A 24,771-nucleotide genomic window follows, 5' to 3' on the forward strand; every position below is an offset into this window, starting at 1 on the left:
AAAAGTTGCTTCCTTCTGCATTATCTAAACTCAGCCTGAGCTGACACACATTAATACATCACTGGGTCGCGAGAATATAGGAGAAGAGAATTTGGGGCATATTGTGCCAGGGTACAGGGTGTGCCACCAACCCTCAGGTTTTTTTAAATGAAGCAATATCCTTCTATGTTGCATCAAAGACACCAAAAGGCTTCACACTGAACTCGTAATCCCTTTACAAATTATTTGCATTTAGCACTATCTAGGTGAGCGCACAAAGTTTGTTCTATAAGTGGGTTTCTAATCCTTCCTTTCATATTACTTTTTGGTTGTCATCCTCTACATGTTACTACAGAAGCAGTCACTGAAAGCAGACAGGGGATATGTATGCTTGTTTTGCTTTAAACCCCTCTGAATCCTCAACTTGCAGCTGGCGTGGACTATGTGGGAATCAGCCGAAACCTAGACTTTGCCCCAGGGGTGAACATGCAGACTTTCCGTGTGGCCATCCTGGATGACTTGGGCCAGCCTGTTCTGGAGGGGACGGAGAAGTTTGAGCTGGTCCTCCGCATGCCTGTGAATGCCATTCTAGGAGAGCCTAGCAAGGCCACTGTCTTCATCAATGACTCTGTGTCAGACTGTGAGTTGGATTTTCCACAACATATGTGGCACATATCACATGAAACAAATTGCTACGAGTAACTCTTGGCCCATCACTAAGTTGCATCTGTGGATTAGTGTAAAGAAATACAATCCTATTAAATCCTCAGAATATTTTAATGCTATTGTTCCTAAGTAGAAAGCAATTTCAGCTGTTGATTGATTGATCGTTGATTGACTGATTGAATTGTTTGCCTCGATAGTGCCAAAGGTCCAGTTCCGTGAAGCAGTGTATGTGGTGAATGAGCATGAGGGTCAAATCTCGGCCATGGTGCACCGCAGTGGTGACGTCAGCTTCAGATCCACAGTGAGATGCTTCACTCGGCAGGGCTCTGCTCAGGTCGCGGTGGACTTTGATGAGAGGCCAAACACTGATGCCTCTGTCATCACCTTCCTACCAGGTAAAGTAATAAATAGTGAAATCGTGGGCTTTAATGGTCTGGAGGTTGCATAGAAGGGAAAAGATACACAGACCTACATGTATACATACATGCACACTGGTTTGTGAGTGTTATTAGCTTGGTCTGACACTGTTGCTCATTTACCTTGAATGGATACATTTATGTTCTGTTGTGCTGGAAAACGGTCTGGTTAAGAATATCCGCTAAATGTAATATAATGCAATGCACGCATACATAAAACATACATGTTAGCTACATAAATACAGCTACATACAAATGTATAAAAAATTATAAATAACCTTTTGTTGTTTAAACATGAGTCTATTCGTTCTAGCTTTCCTGTGTTTGTGATCTCTAGATTAATTCAATGCTACCATTAAAGCTGTCCTTCTTGATAAATGTAGTTTAAATCGATGGTTTAGAGATTGTATGTTGATTTGATGAAAATTGGGCTTGATAAGTACTCTGTGCCTCACTGCTGTTCTGTCTGACCTCAGGGGAGGTTGAGAAGCCATGTGTCCTGGCACTGGTCGATGACACAGTTCACGAGGAGGATGAGGAGATGCGGCTGGTCTTGAGGAGCCACAAGAGTAGCTCTCCATTGGGAGCATCTGTTGGGGCTCAGAGCGAGACGCTGGTCAAAATAAAGGACAACGCCGACAGTAAGAGTGAAAAAAGCACTGAGAGATGCCAAACGCAGGTCTATCAGCCCTACCTTGGCATGACTTGAAGTGTGACATTTTGACTGAATTTGCACAAGTCTGCCATCGCCGTTTGTGTCTTAACCCTATCCTGTTGATAATCTGCAGTGGATGTGATACATGTGCCAAGCTCCCCCTTTTCCCATGCCAGCATAATGCCTCCCGTCCCCAGTCTAAACCTGATTTCTTGCTGATGTTCTTCAACAGAGCCCATCATTAAGTTTGGGGAGACCAAGTTCAGCGTGAGTGAGCCCAAGGAGAGTGGCCAGATGTCGGCAGTGAGGATCCCGGTGCTCCGAGTGGGCGATGCATCCAAGGTGTCGGTGGTCCGCGTGCACACCAAGGATGGATCTGCCACATCTGGGGATGACTACCACCCTGTGTCTGAGGGTGAGGGCTGATTACATCACAGACATGAGCCTGTGATCCATTGAGCACAGGGGCAGCCTCCATGTGGTCTGTCAAAGGTTTTTCTGCAGCCCCCCCCCCCCCCAAAAAAAAAAAGATTCAACAGTAGGTCAGTGAATGTGTCAGGATGGGGGTACATTAATATTTGAGTTTGACAGCCTTGGTTTATTGTTTTGGCAGCCTTTTTGTCATGGTTTTAAAATGTACGCAACATTGCACAAAGGCATCTTTTGAAAACTAAATAATAATTTTGTCATTTGTTATAACAGTGACCATTATCATAATAATAATAATTTTAGTCATTAGCCGACTTCATGCACTCTGCTGTTGTACCTCCGGCGGGAAAAGCTATTTTAATGAGTGTGCAATCACATGCATTTGCAAAGAGCTTTAATTGAGAAACGATGTTCTCAGACATTGTGTTCAAGGAGGGGGAGACACAACACATTGTGGAGGTGGAGATTCTGTATGATGGTGTGCGGGAGATGAGAGAGGCCTTCACTGTCCATTTGAAGCCTGATGAAAATATGGTGGCTGAAACTCAGGTGGGAAAAACACCTGAGATAAGGTGTCTGTCTAAGTGTTACTCCAAAAATAAAACCACAGTTGTTTTTTTTTCTTTTGGAATGTTTGGATTTGAAAATATTCTGAAACTGTGCCCCTATTTCCTATCTCTCTGTTTGAATTTCAACAAAACCCTAACTGGCGTAACACACCCATTGGTGGGTTTTTGCCTTGTAACATCCAATCCAAGGTTATCTGAACAGGGGTATGGTCTATGTTCCATTTATCAGTGTACATTAGGACTACTTTTAATCTGGGCAGTACCAGGTGAATATTGTCTGTTTCTCTTGGATAACTTTTCAGTTTTCAAAAGCAGACATAACATGTATTTACTGATAAATGATCATTTTCACATGTCTCAAATTTCCCTGTGTCACGTGACAGATGAGTAAAGCCATCGTCTACATTGAGGAGACTAACAGCATGGCGGATGTCACTTTCCCCTCTGTGCCCCAAGTGGTGTCCCTGCTGCACTACGACGACATGAGCAGGACCAAGGATGGCCTGCAAATCCCATCTGGATACCCTGTCGTCTGTGTTACGGTACAACACAATCCTAACCAGTTTAGATTCATGTTACTAGCACACATTTTAGCATTTTAGGTTAAATTCTCATCTGTTGACATCATTTGGCTGAGTGAAATCTTCTGTAGATGTCACTGGGCCAGTAATGAGGTTTACAGTCCTTTCAGCACAGAAGGGCTTAAAAACCAGAGCTGGAACCTAGGAATCACCAGTTATCCTAGGCTTCACTTAATGGCTGAGTGGAAGTTATCTCCCTTCTTGGTAAACCTGCAGGGTGGAAGGATCAATAAGTCAATAAAAAGATTAAAATTTCTTCTCTACATAGTTACCGTGGTTACATAGAGAAATCTGAAAAGGAAAAGAAATTGAAAAATCCCAATGAGAATCTGATTGTTGGTTCTTGAAATAGGCCGGATATGAAAGTTTTATATGTGTGTGTGTGACATTTATAGATATATTTGGGTCCAGCAGAATGAGGACATATGAGGTCTGTTCACTCACATGCACTCTGTCTCACCCCTCAGGCTTGTAACCAGAAATACTCAGACTACGAAAAGACAGGCTCTATCTGCGTCAGCGAACACATCAATGACACCCTCACCCGGTACCGCTGGCTTGTGAGCGCCCCTAAGGGGTCCGATGGTGTCACCAGCCCGATGCGTGAAGTGGATTTCGACACCTTCTTCACCTCCTCCAAGCGCATCACCCTGGACTCCATCTACTTCCAGACCGGGTCGCGGGTCCAATGCGCCGCCCGTGCCGTTAACTCCAATGGAGATGAAGGCCTGGAGCTCAGCAGCCCCATCGTGTCCATCAGCATGGAGGAAGGTGAGCTCCCATCGTCTGAGACAGGAAACAGGAAGTTATCTGGGTACCGCCCTCATTGCAATGGAACAGGAAAAAGTCAGAGACTGAGAAACCTCCATCTACACTAAGGAGCAGGATATTAGTGGCATTCAGTGATATCATAGGGAGTAAGTGCCGGTTGGTATAGCATTCAAAGTTCCACTTCGACTTTAGTGTTTCATGTGCACATACGACTTTGTAATGTGTCCTTTTGTAATGGATTACTCACGCTGTCTCTGTCTTACCTTGGCAGGCTTGTGCCAGCCCCGTAAAGTGGGCACAGTGGGCGCTGAGCCTTTCTCAGCCAAACTACGCTACACGGGAGCAGATGACCCTGACCATGCCAACCTCATCAAACTGACGGTCACCATGCCCCATATGGACGGTGAGAGGGGGAACCCAGTGGTTCCTATGGCGGGATTCTAAGCCTTTTCTGCAGAGGATTGGACTGTATTTCACATTTGTTGCAATAGCAATCAGTACTGATCAAATCTACACTGTCAACACATTATTTATCTTTCAAATAGAGATGGAAATTTCGGTTACAGTTAGCCTGACTTTCCTCTCTCATACTAATTACCATGCTGACTGTCATCTCTCACACTAATCTCCAGTCTGGCTCTCCTCTCTCACAGCAATGACCAAGCTGACTGTCATCTCTCACACTAATCTCCAGTCTGGCTCTCCTCTGTCACAGCAATGACCAAGCTGACTGTCCTCTCTCACACTGATCTCCAGTCTGACTCTCCTCTCTCACACTTATCCCCAGTCTGCCTCTCCTGTTTCACACACTAACTCCTGGTCTGGGTCTTGTCTCTCTCACACTAAACCCTGGCCTGATCTCCTCTTTCCCTACGCTCTCAGGCATGCTGCCGGTGGTGTCGACACGGATGCTGTCTAACTTTGAGCTGACGTTGAGCCCCGACGGCACTCGGGTGGGCAACCACCGTTGCTCCAACCTGCTGGACTTCAACGAAGTGACCACCCGCCACGGCTTCCTGACCGACAGCATCAAGAGCCCCGAGCTTATTGGAGAGACCTCACCATACCAATACAGTTCAGCCTTGAGAGGCGCCAACACACTGCGCTTCTACAAGAACCTCAACCTGGAAGCCTGTCTGTGGGAGTTTGTCAGCTACTACGACATGTCCGAGCTGCTGACAGACTGCGGGGGTACCATTGGCACTGATGGGCAGGTGAGCCTCTCTCACTGGCCACTTATTAACAGAAGTAACCCATGTACCTTACCCCTCCCAAAACCCTGCAACCACAGTAACTCCAAATTATCTACCCAGTCCAGAGGGAGTTTTTCTTCTCTGGGGCAACCAGGAGCTCCAGGGTGATAAGGAGAACCAGAACAGGGTCTCAGATTAGACAGGATATCAGAGTTTCCGAACCACTAAGCCATTGTGGTTTTTTTACTGTTTCTGTTCTCCGACCTTTTCTTTCCCTGCAGCCCTGTTAGTAGGTACCCTTATTCCTGTTATATTTGTCATTCAGACAAAGTGGCACCATTTAACAACTTGTCTGTCTCCTCAATGTGACTCCCAATCCTGGGAGCAGCAGTAAAGATCAGACCTATATTGTTATTCCACCCCTTTGATTACCTCTTTAGTGACCTAGCTAATGGTTTGTAAAGTGGGAGATGCTTCACACATCCGCTGTTGTGTTTCATGGAAGGCGGCCTCTCCATATGGGGCCTGCAAGCCAGCGTGTTGGCTGGAAAAGTCCTGATACCCCTGGAGCTTGTTAAAAGTCATGGGGTCTCTTGTGCTGCGTTTTTTTATCTGCACTGCTGTTGTTCTGCACAGAGAGGGGTTCCTGTTAAAATGCCTCTTTACATTTCCCATAAACACGCCTCGGGTGTTCCATCGATTTGTGTTTGTATTTGAACGTCAGCCTTGTTAGGCTGTTGCCATTTCTTTGAGGGTAATCTGCACTGTGAGCCTAAGAAGCACAATGACTGTGTGTTGGTGCTTTTTTCTCTGTGAACACCTTCCATTGGAAACTGTCTTCCAAGCAGTGCTTCTTCACACTTATTACTACGGCATGGGTTTGCGTAGTCTGCGTAGAACTTTGGTCAAATGCTACTTGCAACCCCCCCCCCCCCCCCCCCCCCGCCCCCACCCTCCCTGCAGGGGAGTCTGATGTGATAGTAGTAATGGGGAGGGAAGAAAGGGGATTTGTAATTGTTTTGTGGTAGATTGGTGTAGTTGTATGTACAGGGAGTAATTTGTATAGGGCCAGACTATCATTTCATGAAGTTTTTGGCTTTGGTACCCTTGTCTTTGTAAATCATTGAAACTTAACAAATGTTATCTGAATTACACAAACGTTGTGTGGGAAGGCTGTTAATCTATTTTTAAAACAAACTGCAATGTGTCTCTGTTTAACTTTATTTTGGCAAGCAGCCAGTGTAATTAGGAATTCAGCAATGGTGGGACTGTGTGCTAACAGTGGCCTCTAGTGGGTGTTCAGGGGTATTAGTGGACAGGAGGCAATATTACAAGACTGCAAAACATTCATTGATTAATATTCCCTCTGATCATAAAAAAAACTGCTAACTTTCTGCTTTAATGAAATCAATGATTAGCAAATGTGTCAGTAATTTAAGTGATGATTGCTAAAGTGGTGTCAGTGACATACTAACAGCAAACAGCGTACTGACTTGAAAATGTGGCAGGACTGGTGCCACTTGTTCAGAATGAGGGACGTTGAACTGTCTTGTGTAGAGGATTCAGGAGTTTAGCAGGCCCAGGTGTAGCATGTGATCTTCATCCTCTGTTGGTTCGTCCACACCACTGCATTGCTACACATCATAACATTCCTTTACTCTTGACATATTGAAGCTATTATGAAATGGCTGTTGATATGTTTGCACTGTAGAAACCGGTAGGCTACAACAGAACTGTATTTTTTATTATTCTTTGAGAAGCAAAAATATCCTTGTCTGGCTGGAATGTCAGAAATGAAAATTGATAAATAAGCTGAATAATAACTGCCGAGGAGGATGGAAAGAGGCTGCAGCGTGTCAACGGGTGCTGAGACACATTATGAATCTTTCAGCTGCCATGCTTGCCAGTTTGCCCTCAGATATTCTAATAAGATTTCCCTTGAGAAGGCCTGTGAAAAAAATGACTGAATTATAATAGTTGAATGTGTGAAACAATGCTTTTGTGTTTCGGAAGGTAGGTAGTTGATGTCTCTCTTCTCTGTTGGACTGAAAGCTTGATTGATTCATAGCAATGGAGCACCTTGTGTGTTGTATTCACGAATGAGTGTGTGTGTCTGTGTGTGTCTTTGTGTTCGTGTGTGTGTGTGTGTTTGGAGAGAAGGGGATATCAATAAAGAGGGAGGGCATTGTGTGTGTTTATTTAGTATACACACGCACACACACAGACATACACACACACACACACACACCTTCCCTTTATATTTATATATACTTCTGTATCTTTATGTATCTGTATCTTTATGTAATATAACAGAGAAATACATATATTATTATGTATTATTCTGCTTAAAATAAATAAAATGTCATGGTCTAATTTTAATTATATTTCTTCTAATTGGTTGGCAGGTGCTGAACCTTGTCCAATCATACGTGACTCTGCGGGTTCCACTCTATGTATCCTATGTTTTCCATTCCCCTGTGGGCACCGGAGGATGGCAGCACTTTGATCTGCAGTCTGAGCTGCGCCTCACCTTTGTGTACGACACTGCCATCTTGTGGAAGGAGGGCATCAGCAGCCCTCCCCAAGCAGAACTGCAAGGCAAGTCCGAAAGGGACAGGACTGTTGAGGGATGAACAGATTTTCTTTTTATCATGTTTAATTGGGGATTAACAGTAAATTTTTGTAATGCTTAGCATTACAACAGCCATGGTCTACATACCCCTACGAAACTGTACTCTAACAGTCGATCATTCACAGGTAAAAACTGCGATCTAAACCAACTACTGTGCATAGAGACTGAAACCAGCTTTTGTTAGAGTTGTTTAAATTTAGTTTCTCCTCTGACCTGTTAGATGATAAAGTTGCATCATCTTTGACATACATAATCTCTCCTGTGTCCTTTGCAGGTGCCCTGTACCCGACCAGTATGCGCATCAATGAGCAGGGCCGCCTCGTGGTCAACTTTCGCACAGAGGCACGCTTCCGAGGTCTCTTTGTGACATCACATCCAGGTAGGCTTTCTTGCAGCTTCATTAATAGATAAATAGTAGAGTCACTGTATGGGTTGTAGCATTCTATCAGAGGTATGTTGACATTACCCCTCCACACTGGCATAGTGGCATCCTGATATTATGCGTAAACACACACTCATACACATACAGGCTACCTTATGTCCTGGAATCACAGCAGTTTCTCTTTTTGCTTTTTATTGCAAACAAAGAATACCTGATTTGATCAGTACCTATACAAAATGGCTGGCCCACTGTATGCATGTATCTTTATATCAAGGTTTCTGTTATCCAGTAATCGGTTTTTGCCTGGTAAAATTTATAAAAACCGATAAATTAAAAACTTGCCAGTCAAAATGTCCAGTAATAATGCTCATACAAAACGTAGCTATAACGAAGGCTATCCCTAAACAGGACATTTGTGTTTTAAGTGCTAGCTGTACCCCGACTGGGCTACACTGGCTAAAATTGCCTGTGTTCTGCCCGTGTCAAGCGTGCCAGCAGAGAGGGGCTTCCCTCTGCAGAATCGAATTAAGACAGTACTGCGAAGTCATCTGAAAGAGGAGAGAGTGACGCGGCTTATGCGCATTGCAAGCTGCAAAGACACACTGGACACATCTGATTTCAAGCCGGCAGCAGAGGACATTGCCGCAATGAAAAAAAAGAGAAAATAAAATGTAACCTGGTAGCCTATAGGCTACATTTGATGCCATGTAGGCCTAGCCTTTTTTAAAAAACAGGCTACAGATGTTACAGGTTACAGGTGTTTTGTAATAGCCTTCATTTTATCAGCTAATGTTGAGGTTTTGCTCAATCGTTACTGTTTGTTTTGCTTAATAGTTACTGTTCATTAAATAGGCAAACTGATTTGAGGTCGTTGTCATTCTTTCGTCAACCTAGGTGTACATAATATTTGCATAGTATTTGCATTTGACATTTTATTTATGGAAACCTCTGTGGTTTATTCTTTATTTACCATCTATTTTTAGTATGTAATACCTAATGTCATTTTGTGTGGTTTTCTCCAGCCTCCCCTCTGGCATCCATGATCATGTGTGCAGACCACCCTGGCCTGACATTCAACCTGACCCTGGTGAGGACTGAGCCCACCTACAACCAGCCCCTGCAGCAGTGGACTTTCATCTCTGACTTTGCTGTAAGTGCTGCAGAGCATTCACACTCATCTTTCTCAAATACCTCTTCAACCTTGCGAGTGCTGCGCTTGACTTCTGCTTCACTGAGAGGACACCCTAACACCCATACTCATTGATCTTCCACATCAACCATGTGATTTCTCTAAATAACAATGCTTCTTAGCATTTATGATTTATGTGACTGGCACTATTGATGTAGTGTTGAGGGTTGTTTACTAATGTTTTTTTTTAAATGTGGTGATTCACTGATTCCTCACCCCATGCCATTACCTCCCCCAGGTACGGGACTACTCAGGCACATACACAGTAAAGCTGGTCCCCTGCACAACCACCCCCAGCCTGGAGTACAGCATCCCCCCTGTCTGCAGCCCCAGAGAACCCATCACTTTCGACCTGGACATCCGCTTCCAGCAGGTGCCCATGGTTCACTCATGCCATTTCAGATTTTAACTTGAAGGTCTCTTTGGTTCCGATTTAAAATCAAACTCTTTTGTGTGCTTATGTTTGTGTGTAGGTGAGTGACCCTGTGGCTGTGGAGTTCAGCCTGAACACACAGATGTTCCTGCTGTCCAAGAAGGCCTTGTGGCTGTCGGAAGGGACCATGGGCTTCGGAGAGGAGAGCGACGCCGCTTTCTCAGAGGGTGCGCCTTCAGTCAACTTACATTTTTACATTACATTTACTCATTTAGCAGACGCTTTTATCCAAAGTGACTTACAATACGAGGAATACATTCAAGCTACAGTGTGAAAGGAGGCCTTGTAGTAGGCGCAAAGTGCTAAGGGAGCTAAGCAAGGCAATGCAGACAGAAAGGTGAACCGATAAGTGCTATAAGATAAAGTGCAACAGAATAAGGTGAGGCTTAGAAATGTTAGTATGTTAGAATGTGAGTTCGGAAGAGGTGAGTCTTCAAGAGATCATATTCATTCAACTTGATCATATTCACCATCTCCTACTGGCCAAGGAACCTGGTGGTCAGCCTGCCTAATTGGACCAAATGCAAAAGAGGTAGAGATGGATTATGTATGTGCATAATGCCACTCTTGTGCTTCACACAGGAGATATAATCTATGGTCGAGTGATGGTGGATCCAGTGCAGAACCTGGGTGACTCCTTCATCTGTAACATTGAGAAAGTGTTCCTGTGCACTGGGGCTGACGGATATGTCCCCAAATACAACCCCTCCAAAGCTGAGTTTGGCTGCTTGGCAGACTCCCCTTCCCTCCTCTACAGATTCAAGATCATCGTAAGTACAGTGCAGCAGCACCCGTTCTAGGGTAATGGAGCAAAGTAATGCAGAAAAGTAATTCTGATATAATAAGGTAAATCAGATCAGAAGAATAGACAGTGCATCCATACTAATTCATTCCACATGTTTTGGAGTAAAATTCCATTACATGCAATCGATATGACTTTGTGGTGTGCAGTCCTATATAGATTTAATTACAACATTTAATTTACATAGAAAAATTAATCCAAAACGTATACATTTTTTTATGTCATGGTTTTTTCTGTTTAATTCAGGATATTAATACAAGCACTGTAAATGATCAGTTGTACTGAACACTATCAGAAAAACTGTCTTGCATCACTCTCACTTGACTCTTATGAGAAAATTATAGTTAGACATTTTTCAGTGTGAAGGAGCAAAACAGAAATAATACAGTATTATTTCTTTTAGAAAGTTTGTACAATGTTTTCCCTAGTGTGACATACCTTGCTCTCACTCCCATCTTCAGGATAAGGCTCAGCCTGAGACACAGGCCAGGAATTTTGGGGATGTGGACTTCGGTGCCCTCCTGGCTGTGGATGACCCGGAAGCACTTCCTCTGGTAAAGCAGCCTGGATCAGACGGGTTCAGAGTGGATTCCACTGCGATGTTCCAGGTTTGTCTCTCTCATCTTATTTTGTCCCAGGCTATTAAATTAATCATTGAACGCCTGGGCCCAGGATGGCCCTTGCATAGCTGACCCTTTTATGTGTGAGATGCATCACAGGGTTCGCTCTCGAAGCAACGCACCAAGTGTTGTTTTCTGCTCTCGAAGCAACGCACCAAGTGTTGTTTTACACCGCTTCTGCTGGCATTTGTTTCATCAATTGGCCTGGTGTCCACTGCCTCTCTTGACTTTACCCTCCTTCACTCCATCTCCATCTCTCTCACATACTCTCTGTCTGTAGGTGTCTGCTGGGAGGGAGTGGTACATCCACACCATCTATACAGTGCGCTCCAAGGAGAACGCAAACCGGGGCATTGGGAAGAGAAGCCTGGAATACCACTCGCTGGCGCAAAGCAGTGATCTGGCCGTGGCCCGTGGGGCTCGCACCAAGAGGTCAGCCAATGAGGTGCCAGGCGTGGTGGAGGATATCGGTGTGGAGAACAACAGGGGCACCAACATCATGCACATCGCGCTGGACCGCACCAGCCGCCGGGCGGGGACTGGCAGGGACCTGTCCACCGTCGGCCTGGTCCCGCAAGAGCTCAGCGGCCAGGATGGCGAAAGGGGGCTGGTGACGACCGTGGGCGCGCTGGTGGGCCTGCTGCTGACCGTCCTCATCATCATCATCCTCGCTCTGCTGGTGCGTTCCAAGCAGAGTAAAAAGAAGGAGGTGCCAAAAGGCTCGAGCAGCAGGGAGCCAATGGTGACGCAGGGATTCGCGAGCAATGACAGTTCAGAAGTCTGACACACACCTGGAAACCTGCTAAGTTTGTGTTCTTTTGTTCTGATTTGTTTTGTTTTTTTTTTTGTTTTGTTTTTGCAAGTGCCTCAAAAACCATCATATTTGGACTAATGGGGAGATCTGTTACGAAAATACCCCCATAGAGGGCTTTAGTTAAATCTGTAGGGCACCCAGCAATCTGCTTGGAGCACTGCTGCAACTCCTCTGTCATCATTTAAGCAACAAAGTAACTCGGTGCCCACGGGGGCTCAGCTGCAACAAACACTGCTAATCTAACATGGATATAGATGCGTAACAGCTAATGCGCTACTAGCATGAGGTCACCCGCAGCTACGTGCCAACTTAATCCCCATTGCAATGAAATCATGCGGGGATCAAAGTTGGAGATCAGCTGACACACAGTTAGCCCCATTCTGTTACGCTGTTTCATGACTGAAGTCTTGTTTACCCTATTCCGCACAGTCTGATTGGTCCTGCACTTTGAGTGTTCCCTAGCACACTGATGGACATTGAAAGAAACAGGTCCACTACTTTACTGAAAAAATAAGAAGTGAGAGAATGACAGGAGATAATGACAAAATTCCCAGATACCCGTCACATAAGTTGCTAATAACCTAAAATTCTAGTGACACACAGAGTTGGAGATAGTCTTGTGGTAATTTGCCTCAGTGTGTGCATTGCAACTGAGACAGCAGCTCCTCCCTTCTGAAAAAGAGGCACTTCATTTCAATAAGAGTCCCCATGAAAGTGTTTGTTGTACCCAGAGGAATGTTTTAATTTATCCAAAGGTGCTAAAGGTGTCCTTTTACTGTTGGATAGGGGATATCCAATGACTGGTTTTTTGTTTTGATTTTGTTTTTACAGAGAGGCCATTTATTAATATCACCGAAATATTTATACTATAAGTCCTCATTTTTTAAACTTCTGGTATGTAAAAATACTATATTTTTCATGCATTGAATTCCAAGGTTCAAGTTTTGTCCTTATAGATGACTGTTTTGTTTGTTGTTGTTGCTACTACCATTCCTATTTTTTGTGTTTGCAAGTTACAGTAGATTTGCCACTGTTTGATGTGAATTTAAGCATAAGGAACACTGTTTTGGGGGGACTTGTTTTGCGTAGTGATTATCAAAAAGACTGCTGACCATTTTCTGAAAAGGGATGGGATGGATCCCTGGATTTTTTTTTAATTCAGGATTTTTTTTTTTTTATGTGCGCTGTACTATAAAATAAGTCTGTTTGCATCTCCAGACGGTCAGTATTGAGCTGCTCACCTGCTATTATTACTGATATCTGTGGTTATAAATTCATAATGTGAATTATTCCCATTCTGTACCTCTATATGTGTACCTCATGAGACTCCTGCCTGCTAGTTGCATTTTTACCTTCTCATTCATTAATCCATCAAAAGCGTCTGATCTTGTGAGAATCTTCAATCAGATTAGATTACAAATCATAATGAATACAAATTAAACCAGTTTTACTGAAGCACAAGAAACATGCGTAGTTGCAGAAACTTGTATCACTACGAAATGATAATGGAAGTATTTTGATCAGGCAGTGAGGTGCATGGTTGTACCTTTTTGGTGTAGCATTTTTGAGGGCACTACTTAGCACTGCGTTTAACACCAAGATTGCCGTCCAGAGTGCGACTGCTGCTACATCAGTGTAATCATCTTTATGAGCCATGTTTAAATATATTGTCATTTTAAAAGTTACAGGGATATCTGGATTTTTTTAAGACGGGTGGTTGTATCCATCAAAATTTGGAGTAGTTAGAATGTTCACTAATATAAGACACTGACGCAACCCATGGCCAGTACAATTTCTCCCAACAGGGCAGTGTTGTGGAGTTCTGACTATTCCATTTAGACTTTTAGAAAGCTTTCTTTTAAAAAAATAGCAATTATAATACAACTGAACTTGTCTGTTACAATCTCTACATTTACCAGAGTGATCTGCATTCTATTAAAGGGAATATTAGTGTAAAATGCCTGAGACATATTACGATGTTTGAAAATGAGTTACTTGTATTGTCAGAGGGACTGACATTGGGGGATTCAGCTGAATAATGTTAACCAGATCTGTGTACATATCCTACACAAGCTATTCCATGCAATCACTAATGTTGTTTATCTAGTGAATATAATACTTATTTATTCATTTTTATTCTTTTGGTATGGGCCACAACATATTTAGATAATTTTGCATTTCAGTTATCTGTTCTAAAACATGAAAGCAGGAAATCGCATGCTCTGTGACATTTACTAGACAGCCTCAACAATACACCACCACTTATATTTTGTGATGGCAGTGTTCTTTCAAAGTAAGCCACCATACCTCAGTATCACAGATGTGTGTAATGCCAAATTAAAGCTAGATGCTTTGATTCAAAATGAGCTAACAGGAGTTGATTCTTCTGGTTTGCTCTTATCAGTGCCGTGTTTAACACCTGCTCTTGGGAATAAAGCAGAGATTTGTGTCAAGTTTCATGTTCGGAAGTAGGAATGCTATGCATTCTATAATGTAATACTTTTCAGATTCTTGTGTTTTTATTTAGTTACTGTTTTGTTTTGACTGCGACATCATTAAAAATGTTTTACCCAGCTACAGTTAACACTGACATATTTAGATCCAACTTGACAATTTCAGAATGAAACTGAATTTCATGTATGCATATTACTATATATGTATGTATTTATTAACATACATCCATACTGAATATAAGTATAGTGTTTTGGTGAAAGGTCAGTGTTAAATTTTGCCAATGTACTGTAATGATTTGTAACATAGAACCCTGAAGCACAAAGTGTTCTGCAAAATAAAACAAATATTTCAACAGCAACACATTGGAAATATTTCTTTCTGGAACAAACGTGTCACAATCACATCATTAATCGTTTGTTTCTTCAATAAATAGCAGTGTTGTGAAGTTATTGAAAGATTGTTTTAATAATTTTGAACTTATATTTGTGAATTGTTTTAAGCAGAGTGATATTATGTTTTTCAGAATAAGTCAGAAAATGCATGCAAAAATAAGAAATTCTTTTTTGCACTGTGAAAAAAAAAAATCCTCTGTAAAGAAGAATACACTGATGATATGTATTCTTTTCCACTCTGTAAATGTTATACTGTGTTATAAAATCCATTACGTTAACACCTCTACAAAGATCTATATGATTGTGGCTGTCTCAATTCCACCCTTGCTTTTGGTGACATTAAGGTGCAAGGAACTGTTCTGGAACACATGAATTGTTTTCAGACAAGCAGAATTCCAATATCTGGACAGTGAAAAGCTGTGGCAATTACCAGAACAGTCATGTTGAGTAATTTACAGAAAATTTTAAAAATAAATGAAGTCAAGTTTTTCTGTATTTCCTTCTTCAGTTAATAATTGAAAGCTCATTAGAATACAGTGATACACAGTTATTAGGCCTGATAAAATGGGTGTTGGGTGTTGTAGAAGTAGGTCTAACCTTTGAATGTAGATCAGGCCACAACTTAGTATGGCCACCTTTGCAACATACAGCACTGAAGATACAACATTGAAGTCGACTGGCTTTTGATGATCCAGAGTAGGCTATATTTGTGTCAAATCAGATCCGAATCGCTTCAACTACAGCAACACTGTGCAAAGACATCATAATTAATTTACTGTTGACCAATGATATTCAATTCATGTTGATGGGATGACTGCCTATTATCTGGGGCTGATCGATATGTCATAAAGTTTCGTGAGCGTATGCAGCATCTGCGTATCATTGATCCAAAAACACCCTAACACAAATATTGCGCAAACACACGTTTCAACAATCCCAGAATGCACTGTTTTGTCTTCTCTCTACCAGTGTGGTGGTGAACATGGCGACTGCGGGAGCGACAGGCGTAGGGGAATTACAGAAGGAGCTCATTTGTCCCATTTGTTTGGATTTTTTCGATGATCCCGTTATTCTAAAATGTGGTCATAACTTTTGTCGAGGTTGCATTTTAATGCACTGGGAAGAAAACGGCGATGATGACGCTGGGTATCGGTGTCCGGAGTGCAGACAGGTTTGAATCTACAGCAACACTAGCTAACTTTAACTAGTTTATCTTTTGTGCAGTGTGATATAAGCAAGTCTCCATCTCCGACAGTTAAGAGGTTTTTCGCTAATTTAGGTAGAAATCACCATCTTCTGGGTTTGCTTGGTAAATTAGGTAGTTAGCAAGTTGATTGTTTCCGGGTTCTGATGAGTGTAACAATGCTTGTAGCTAGCTAGGTCGACAACAGCCTAGGTCGCCCACAACAGTGTTTTTGATATTGTTGCGTATTTTTAAGACACCATACTCCTTTTCACAGGTGTTCAGCAAAATAAGTTTCACGACAAATTACCTGGTAAAGAACTTGGTGGATAAATTGGATGGCCTGGAATGTCTGCGGTCAAGTAAACCGCCCGCTCCAGCAACCAAGCCGACCAAACTGGATGGCAAATGTGAGAGACACGGTGAAGAACTTAAACTCTATTGCCACACAGACAGCAAGCCGATCTGCGTTGTTTGTCGTGAATCGAGAGCCCACAGGTATAGTTACTGACGATCCGTGTCTTTCGCATTATTTACACACACCATTAATGTTGGTTAGATAACGTGATGTGTTTGTTATGCCTCATGATCTCTGGGTCGACTTCCTGTACACGCACAGCTGCTTGACCGGCTAGCTAGCTGCATTGTTTTGTAGCTAACAGGCTACTAACAAACCCTTACCTACTTTAAGTGTGTAAGTCGGCTAGTTAATTTGTAACCCTACCAGCATGTGCCTGTGATAGCTAGCCAGTCGACCTCGCTCCACTTAATTCGACGTTTCGTTAGCTCTCTTTGCCTTAGGGTATATGGTGAAATGGTACGTGTCATTTCATATGAGATTAATTCGATTTTGTCACAACATATCCCACTGTGTACTTCTTAGGAACACTGGGGTTAAATGTCACATATAGTTAGCACGCTAGATCTCTAGCTCATAATTTCCCTTGTTGGATTAACTTTAATCAATGTTATCTGCCATATTTGTGTCGATCGTATAGCTAGCAAACTTTTCAGCCGGTCGCTTTCGTGTAGTCGCTCTTCGCCAGAGATTTGTGCTGGTTGGGTGGATTAGTGGCAGAGGTTTCTGAGCTAACGTTGACATTTTAATTACCCTATTTAACTGTTTTGTTAGAATGCACTTAGCTGTCTAGTTGTGAAACTGTGAGATAACGTTAAAATTAGTTTAATGCTGCAAGTCTTTCGTTGAAAGGTAGATAGGCCACTGATCCAAGCCAAATTTTCGATCAGTCTTTCTTATTCTGTAGTCTAATTGTTACCTCTGTTTTGCAAGGCATCACGATGTAGCTCCTGTGCCAGAGGTCATTGAGGACATGAAGGTGAGATCAGATCTGTAATTGTTGTCATGTTTAAAGGTACAGTGGCAATGTGGTTCTTGCAAGCAGGTGGGTACAGGCCTTTCTTTAGAACTACTACAATGTAGTGTCACGGGGGTACAATTCAAGAGATAAAAAAAATCATTTTGGTCAGTAATTGCATGCATGCAAACCAGAAAACAAACATAAGTTGTGGTCATTTAGAAAGAGGAGCATTTACCATATTGAGAATAGCCAAAGACCTAGATCTCTGACCAGCAGTGTGTACCAATGTACAGTCCCTGTCTGATAGAGAGAATGGTGAAGTTCTGTGAAAGTCAAGTTTAGCAACCTTATTGGACATGGTAGGGGACCAAGAGACATAGGAAGCAGTCTGCAAACATAGGCAGTCCATGTCTGATAAATGTCAAATGCAAGATAAGAGTGAAAACTACTGATGTGTAAAAACACCACATTTGGTAATAGTACTGGACATGGCCTAGGACCCATCGAAGCAGGAACATTTTTTCCCTATTAATAGTGTTACACCAATGGCTTCCTTCTTACACCAAAGTCTTCCAAATCTCTGCCGTTCTAACTTGAAACACTAAATATGATTTAATTATTTCTCAAAACAAAACTGTATATATGGTAATTATTTATCTGTATCTAAAGTATTGAAGTCTTGTGAAGACAGTTGTAATCTGAGAAGTTCACAAAGAAAGATTGTCTCCCATTGTGTCTGCAGCTCTGAGGTTCTGTCCCTGAGTTGTTATCTTTGCTGTAACAACAAATACTGCATCTACATGAAGTAAGAAAGGCAGCAAATCCAAGGCAGTGGGAAAATAGAAGGTGCTGAAGTGTAGGCTGTAGGAGAGTCAGAGGGAAAAGGAGAGCAACCTGGATACTCAGAGGTGGGGAATTTGGGCTTTCCTTGTGACACAGCGCTTGTAGCTTCTACGGTGCTAAAATTGGAACCCGAAATAATGTTGTGCACCTACAGCGTGTTGTGGTGACTGCACCTGTTGGTAGAATTCAGTCGGTAATGAGGTGCTGTATACACTCTCTCACTGTTTCATTTTGAGCCAACAGTAACTGCAAACTCAGAGACTCAAAGAAACCCCAGTAAAATCATCACATTTGAATAAAAAATGCTTTCCCTTCCCCCCCACCCCCACATAACTTCAGGGGAATTCTAGACTGCAGACCAACCAAGACATTCTGTCAGGCCTAAGAACTTTTTAGTATTCTTAACCCAAAGCGCTCAAGGGTTATGTAGTACACTAACTATTTCAGCCCAGGAGTTCAGTCTGAATTTGAGTTATGCTGCCTTTCAGTTTATTACAAAGATGGAGTGGTTGATGCAGCCCCCAACAATAAAGCTTTGAGTGCTTTTCTCTGAATGTGCATGGGATTCCTAAAATGCTTTTGCATGTTGTCTTTCCTAGGGAGAGCTGAGGCTGAGGCTGATAAAGCTCACATGGCAAAAGTCATTGTGTGAGAGGGTGAAGGCCACAGATGAGGCAGCAAAGACCAATGTCAAAGTGAGTTACAGGCCATTTCACAGCTCAGCGTCCACCCTAAATTGTGTGTCCTATGTGATATACGATCATTTAAATCATCAAGCGTTGACTGCAGATGAAGCTTTATGGTTTGATCTTTTTTTCAATGCTGTTAATGTGGACATATATGCTTGTGGTAAAACCAGCTTAAGAAGCAGGAGCTGAAGGGGAAGATTGAGAATGACATAGGAGCTCTGGTTCAGTTCCTGCTGGATGAGAAGGATGACCTCTTGGCAAGCCTGGAGGCAGAGGAGGTGGCAACTGTCACCATGATCGATGAGAACTTGAAGGATGTTGAAAAAGAGATGGTGGCAGTAGACAAAGCTATTGCAGACATCCAGAACCACTTAACCGGCAAGTCAAACTTTGAGGTAAAGACTGACTTTTTCCTCTTCTAAGGAAGTTATTTCTCTTGAATATATTTTTAGTTAACATCCATATGTCATGAAATCCTTGTTCAAATTTAACTTGAGCCTCTGGTGGAATTTTACTTGTTTACATACCTCAGTAATGTACAGGTTCTTACAAATGAATCAATACATTAATCATAAAAGAAATTGCTTCTGGCCTGAAACGTTAACCTTGGGGACAATGATTTCAGATCTCTGTAAATATTAATTTAGGTGATGTTGGCTTTCGGTGAATTGATGCTCTTGCAGGCTAACTAATAAACTATTACACAAAGAACTTCAGTCTGGACCGTGGTCGAAGATGAGGTAGAAACAGGTTTTTATTGATGGTCTTCAATACAGCAAGACTTCACACACGAAGGTCGGCTTCAGATGTTACATGCACTAAGTCTCACTTAGAGTCTTACGCCTTACACACTCATCCTCACGCCCAGTCTGTCTCTGCTGCGGCTAGGTGACTCTCACACCCGCACCTGGATACACGTACACGACTCTGCTCCGCGCTGCGTTGTGCTGCCGTGCAGAACAAAGAACATCTTATACCATCCCTGAGCTGTCCAGAGTGGTTAATTATAACTGTCCTTGCATCGCCTAGAGTCTGGCGCCTAATTGGAAAAACATTGCTTCAAAAGGTATCTCTAGATTGATAAGGAGTACACACTGACCCAACTCCCCTTTGTCATAGACACTGACAAGGGAGGCAGAGTGGGAGAAAGTTCAGCCGGGTAGAGAATCCCTATATCACCTAAGAACAAAACCTTTATTATAAAAGAAGCTTCTAAGAACTGAGGTACCTTGGTTGTGCTGATCATCCCAAATGGTTAAATATGGCGTGACTAACCTAATACTGAACTACAGCTATATGAGTGATTTGTACAGCTATATGAGTGCTCGAAATCATAGGCCTCACCGTTGGGACGGCCTTGTGCCACGTACACACTTTCAGTATGCCTGTGTGCATGATTAGTTCAACATAGCAGCATCTCTTGGAAAGTAGGCCACAGGTCACAACTCTGTGAGCAGCCTAAAAACTACACAGTCACATTATACACTGTGCATACTAATTCTACCAAACTAATCAGTCTACTGATATAATGAGCACTAAATAATCACCACTATTCTTCAGTGGGTATAAAGTGTTATGGTACCTGAGGTCTTGTTACAAAGGTTAACACAGCTCTAGTGACAGGAGCAAGTTGGCAAAGAAGAAAACACTGAAACTGGAATTTTTATTTGATCTTTCAATCAAGGTCAGTCATGGTCAATTTCATTTAGGCTACGCTTTGAAATGATCCTTCGTGTTTGCCTGTATGCCTGTCTTTGGCAAAGTAAATATAGCTAATCCTGCATTGGGATACATCTACTCTGGGAGATGCAATGTGCATCTTTGTTTCAATAAGAAACGTACCTAGTTCTCATGACCCTGATGGCTTGGAAAAAGTCAATCTCATAAACTCAATCTGTCATAGAGTCAATCTCATATTTTTAGTTCTGCTTCTCTGCTGCTTGATTGTAGATATGGGGTAGAGCAAAAATAGTAACACAATTTAAATTTTGTAATGTTTTGATTGCTTTAATCAGCTAAAGCATATTGAATCATATGGCTAATTGTTACCATCTGCCACAGGTGCCACTGATTAGTTTTACTCCCTTCTCTACTGTCAGCGGAGCTCTACTGCAGATGTTATAAATATAGTTTCTGTCTAAACATATGGATACTGCTTTGGAACTGTTGCTGATTGTGTGAAGAGAAATATGTTTTCATTCAGAGCTCAGAATGCATTAATTTTGTTGCACTGCAAATGATTATGGTTAAACCATATTCTTTACAAATCTAAAACAATTTCTCCTCTGTCATTTTGTGGCTAAGCTCAGAATGTTAAATGCCTTCATTGGTTAGACCTGAACTTTAACTCCGTGAAATTAAACCCATTCAGTTGTTGCAATCTAATCTTTTTCTTTTGTTTTCTTTTCACCCCCTCCTTACAGGCCATGAGCCAGACGATTTCAAGGTACCTCTTCCCATGTCATATTACCAGCCTGAGGCATTCAGACCTGAGATTGTTTTTGTGTTTTGCTGAACTGTTCATCCTTTTTTTTCCCCTCACAGCCCTCACCAGATGTACACCTCACTGCAGGCCACCAATTACCCTCCAAACTGGGACGAGTTCACCGGCCCTCTGCAGCTCATTGTGTGGAAGAAGATGATGCACGTTTTGCACACTGGTGAGAGCCCTCAAACAGGACCTTCTCTGAAAGGAGGTCTAAACCCCGTAGGTGGTGGAGTGAATTCCCCATGGGGGTCAGGACAGCAGAATCACTGGCCATCTTCCAACGCAGACTGAAGACCCACCTCTTCAGACTGCGTCTCGGTTCCACCTCAATCCCTGTCCCCTAACACCTGCTACTTGTAGTACTTGCTGTTTATTTTATGTGCAGTATTGCAGTGTGTTTTGGATTGTGTGATCTAGTGACTCATGTATGGCAGTATACTTGACTTCTCTTCTCTAGGCAGGTTGCACAACTTAAGGGCTAGAATAGGGCTCACACACACTGTTCTGGGAGTGTTGTTAGCCTGGTCTGACACTGTTGCTCATTCAACTTGAATGGAAACACTTATGTTCTATTGTGCCAGAAGTCACTCTGGGTGAGAACGTCTGCTAAATGAATGTAATGTAATGGACGTAACCCTCAGCGCAATCAACTGTGAGTCTATGAGTTTTCATCCCCTTGTCTCCATTCGATGCAGGGCCTGCAAACCTGACCCTGGACACGGACACGGCCCACCCCAGCCTCGTCGTCAGCGACTTCGACACCAAGGTGGAGGAGGGCCAGATGCGCTCCCTGGAGCCGGACCTGCCGCAGAAGTTCACTCGCTTCTTCGGCGTCCTGGCCACAACACAGTTCTCGAGTGGGCAGCATTACTGGGAGGTGGACGTCAGGGACAAGGGGGTGTGGTACCTGGGCGTCACCACGGAGTACAGCAACCGCAAAGGCTACGTCAACCTCTCGCCCTCAGCCGGCTACTGGAGCCTGTGCCTGCAGGACCGGCTGTACGCCAACGAGGAGGACGCGCGCCTATCCCTGGCCGAGTACTGGAACTCTCCACGGGTGGGCGTCTACCTGGACTACGACATGGGCCGAGTGTCCTTCTACGACGCCATCAGCATGAAGCACATCTACACCTTCGACGCCTACTTCGACGAGCCCGTCTACCCCTTCTTCAGCCCCGGGAAGAACGACCCAGGAAGTCGGCTGCAGGTCTGCCATTACTACTGAAGTGTCACAGGCTGCAGGGCAAGGAGAGGCCTGCTGCCACACACGCAGAGAAGGCTTTTATGTTCTTCTTTTGACCACTCCATAGCAAACAGTTCTCTTAGGAGTATGTGCCATTGGCCTTTCTGGTTTCAAGTGGGGTGCCATGCTGCGACAAGTAGTACTTCTGTTTCACCGGGAGTTTATAGGAAATAGAGGAAATAAGAGTATTCTTAAGTAATCCAATGTAGCCATGCAGAAATGTGGTTGGATGCATGAATGCAAGTTTTGAAACAGAGACTGTTACATCTGGTTTGGAAGAGACACTGTTATAGCTGGTTTGGAACAGACACTGTTATAGCTGTGAACAATTATGAATTGATACAATGACAGTCACAACTGCTTATTGTGTCAATTTTTTGTGCCATCTTACCTCTGAGCATACAGTCACTTCTTGTAGCCATTTTTTAATCCCTTTTTAGATGGATTGTGTTCTTTTAAACCTGTGTTGTCTTAGGCTCCATCTTCAATTTCTGATGAATGAGGTGAGCAGGATGTTAATGAAGTATTCATACAAGGTTTTCACTTTAACACAAATCAAAGTGCAGGCACTGCTGTTTAATGGATTTTGTTACATTTTATTTGGAGACTGTTTACACGCGGTGGTCCGTCTTGGGTGACTGTGTTCACCCCTCACGGCTTGACTCTACACTGTTGAGTTTGGCATGGTGATCTGTTCTCCATACACTAAACTGCACCATGAGAACTTCCTCTTCCTCCTTGTTCTGTAGTGGTAAATGACAAGAAGGGGAAACTTCCTTTTTGATTTTTCTTTTTCCAGGTGATGTTTGGTGAACACGACATGAACTGAACACAAATGAGTTTATATTGATGAGGTTTGAAGCCATTTGGTGTTAACGTGTTTTTATCATTTTTTGTTTTACTTATGAATTCATTTTATTTTACCTTACTCAACATGTTTTAATTCCCGATAAAGGGATCATTGATGAAGGCAATTTTAAGGTACAACCTATTTTATTATGTATACGTGTTATCATTTGTGTATTAATCCTGTATCAAAATGCAATAGGTGAAGTAACTCCTTTGCTGTACTTTTAGCAACTATGAAAATAAAATGTAACTGTACAAGTGAAACATTTTGAACATTTTCATGAGCGATTGAATGTAATTTTCCTCAAATGGAAGTGCTTTACTTTAGGTGTTAGGTGACAAGGTGGTACTCATCCATAGGTGGGAGTGTGTTCACAGGTGGAGAAGATCTTTACAAATCACCAAAAAAACAATGCTTTAGTGGACAGGCATTGCTTAAAGAAAAAGGGAGTAAATTGCATGTTTTATTTTCAACCCAAAGTGAGTTAGATATGGTATTGTTGCACAAATCATGAGGTCACAATTAGTAGTATTCTTAGTAGTATTTTATATTTACTTATTGTGTTAAACTAATCCTTAAGAACAATTTGCAGTTCACTGAGAAATATCCTTTAGGTTGCCATAATAATTGTATACGTAAGGCATTATTTTTCTTTCGATGAAGGAGTTTTAATTAAAACCTTTCATCCGAAGGTTCATTTTTGTGCTTAAGCTCACTTAAGCTCAGCTTCCCTCTCTTTTTCCTCTGCTGTCTGTCACATTCTAAAGAATGGTGGTTATCCGTGCCTGGGGTGTCCTTGTCATACACTGCTGTTGTTACTGGTGCTTATGCTTTGTGGTGTGGCTAGTGATGGAAAAATCACCTCAACAGCCTAACAAAGGAGAGTGTCATATCATCATGGTCACATGTAATTTAAATTTCATGCTTTCCAGTACTTGAAAAGATTATGATCTAAAATGCTGACTTCTCAAATTTCGTGCAGCCAGAATTTGTGGTGACCTTAGCTCTGTGACATAGACACAGAGGGTGATCGGAGAGTTTGCAATGTGACCAGATACAGCTCTTCTCACATAGCCGCTCAACCTGAGTCACGTGTTCCGTGAGAATTGAATGTTAGAATGGCTGATTAGACATTTAACACAACTGCTGAAGGTGCTAAATCTGGAAAAGAGCAGACAT

The 24,771-nt window shown here is 42.6% G+C and overlaps 2 protein-coding genes across 2 annotated transcripts in view; both read left to right on the plus strand.

Moving 5' to 3' along the window:
- The window catches only part of LOC118774511 (FRAS1-related extracellular matrix protein 2-like), a 54,610-nt gene extending 42,509 nt beyond the window's left edge, over nt 1–12,101 (plus strand). Inside the window, exons 8-24 of the mRNA XM_036523855.1 lie at nt 410–619; nt 843–1,040; nt 1,538–1,702; nt 1,949–2,131; nt 2,564–2,694; nt 3,098–3,256; nt 3,763–4,066; nt 4,338–4,469; nt 4,949–5,280; nt 7,665–7,857; nt 8,166–8,270; nt 9,296–9,423; nt 9,701–9,835; nt 9,936–10,062; nt 10,478–10,665; nt 11,159–11,305; nt 11,598–12,101. Coding sequence (XP_036379748.1) covers nt 410–619; nt 843–1,040; nt 1,538–1,702; nt 1,949–2,131; nt 2,564–2,694; nt 3,098–3,256; nt 3,763–4,066; nt 4,338–4,469; nt 4,949–5,280; nt 7,665–7,857; nt 8,166–8,270; nt 9,296–9,423; nt 9,701–9,835; nt 9,936–10,062; nt 10,478–10,665; nt 11,159–11,305; nt 11,598–12,101 — 3,341 coding nt within the window. The remainder of the gene's footprint in view (nt 1–409; nt 620–842; nt 1,041–1,537; nt 1,703–1,948; nt 2,132–2,563; nt 2,695–3,097; nt 3,257–3,762; nt 4,067–4,337; nt 4,470–4,948; nt 5,281–7,664; nt 7,858–8,165; nt 8,271–9,295; nt 9,424–9,700; nt 9,836–9,935; nt 10,063–10,477; nt 10,666–11,158; nt 11,306–11,597) is intronic.
- A 3,840-nt stretch (nt 12,102–15,941) lies between these two features.
- On the plus strand, nt 15,942–23,708 carry trim47 (tripartite motif containing 47). Its single transcript, XM_036524484.1, has 8 exons — nt 15,942–16,148; nt 16,438–16,658; nt 17,452–17,497; nt 18,922–19,017; nt 19,182–19,406; nt 21,435–21,457; nt 21,556–21,671; nt 22,195–23,708. The coding sequence occupies exons 1-8, from the start codon at nt 15,960–15,962 to the stop codon at nt 22,722–22,724; spliced, it is 1,446 nt and encodes a 481-aa protein (XP_036380377.1). The 5' UTR covers nt 15,942–15,959; the 3' UTR covers nt 22,725–23,708.
- The last annotated feature ends 1,063 nt before the right edge of the window (nt 23,709–24,771 follow it).

This window comes from Megalops cyprinoides, chromosome 3, assembly GCF_013368585.1.
Source record: "Megalops cyprinoides isolate fMegCyp1 chromosome 3, fMegCyp1.pri, whole genome shotgun sequence".
Classification (NCBI taxonomy): domain Eukaryota; kingdom Metazoa; phylum Chordata; class Actinopteri; order Elopiformes; family Megalopidae; genus Megalops; species Megalops cyprinoides.

What these genes read in the sequence shown, in the direction of transcription:
- trim47 (XM_036524484.1), top strand. Translation starts at nt 15,960, where the DNA reads ATGGCGACTGCGGGAGCGACAGGCGTAGGGGAATTACAGAAGGAGCTC. An exon ending in CGTGAATCGAGAGCCCACAG is followed by an intron (nt 16,659 to 17,451) that starts GTATAGTTACTG and finishes CTGTTTTGCAAG; the next exon opens with GCATCACGATGTAGCTCCTG. An exon ending in AGGTCATTGAGGACATGAAG is followed by an intron (nt 17,498 to 18,921) that starts GTGAGATCAGAT and finishes TGTCTTTCCTAG; the next exon opens with GGAGAGCTGAGGCTGAGGCT.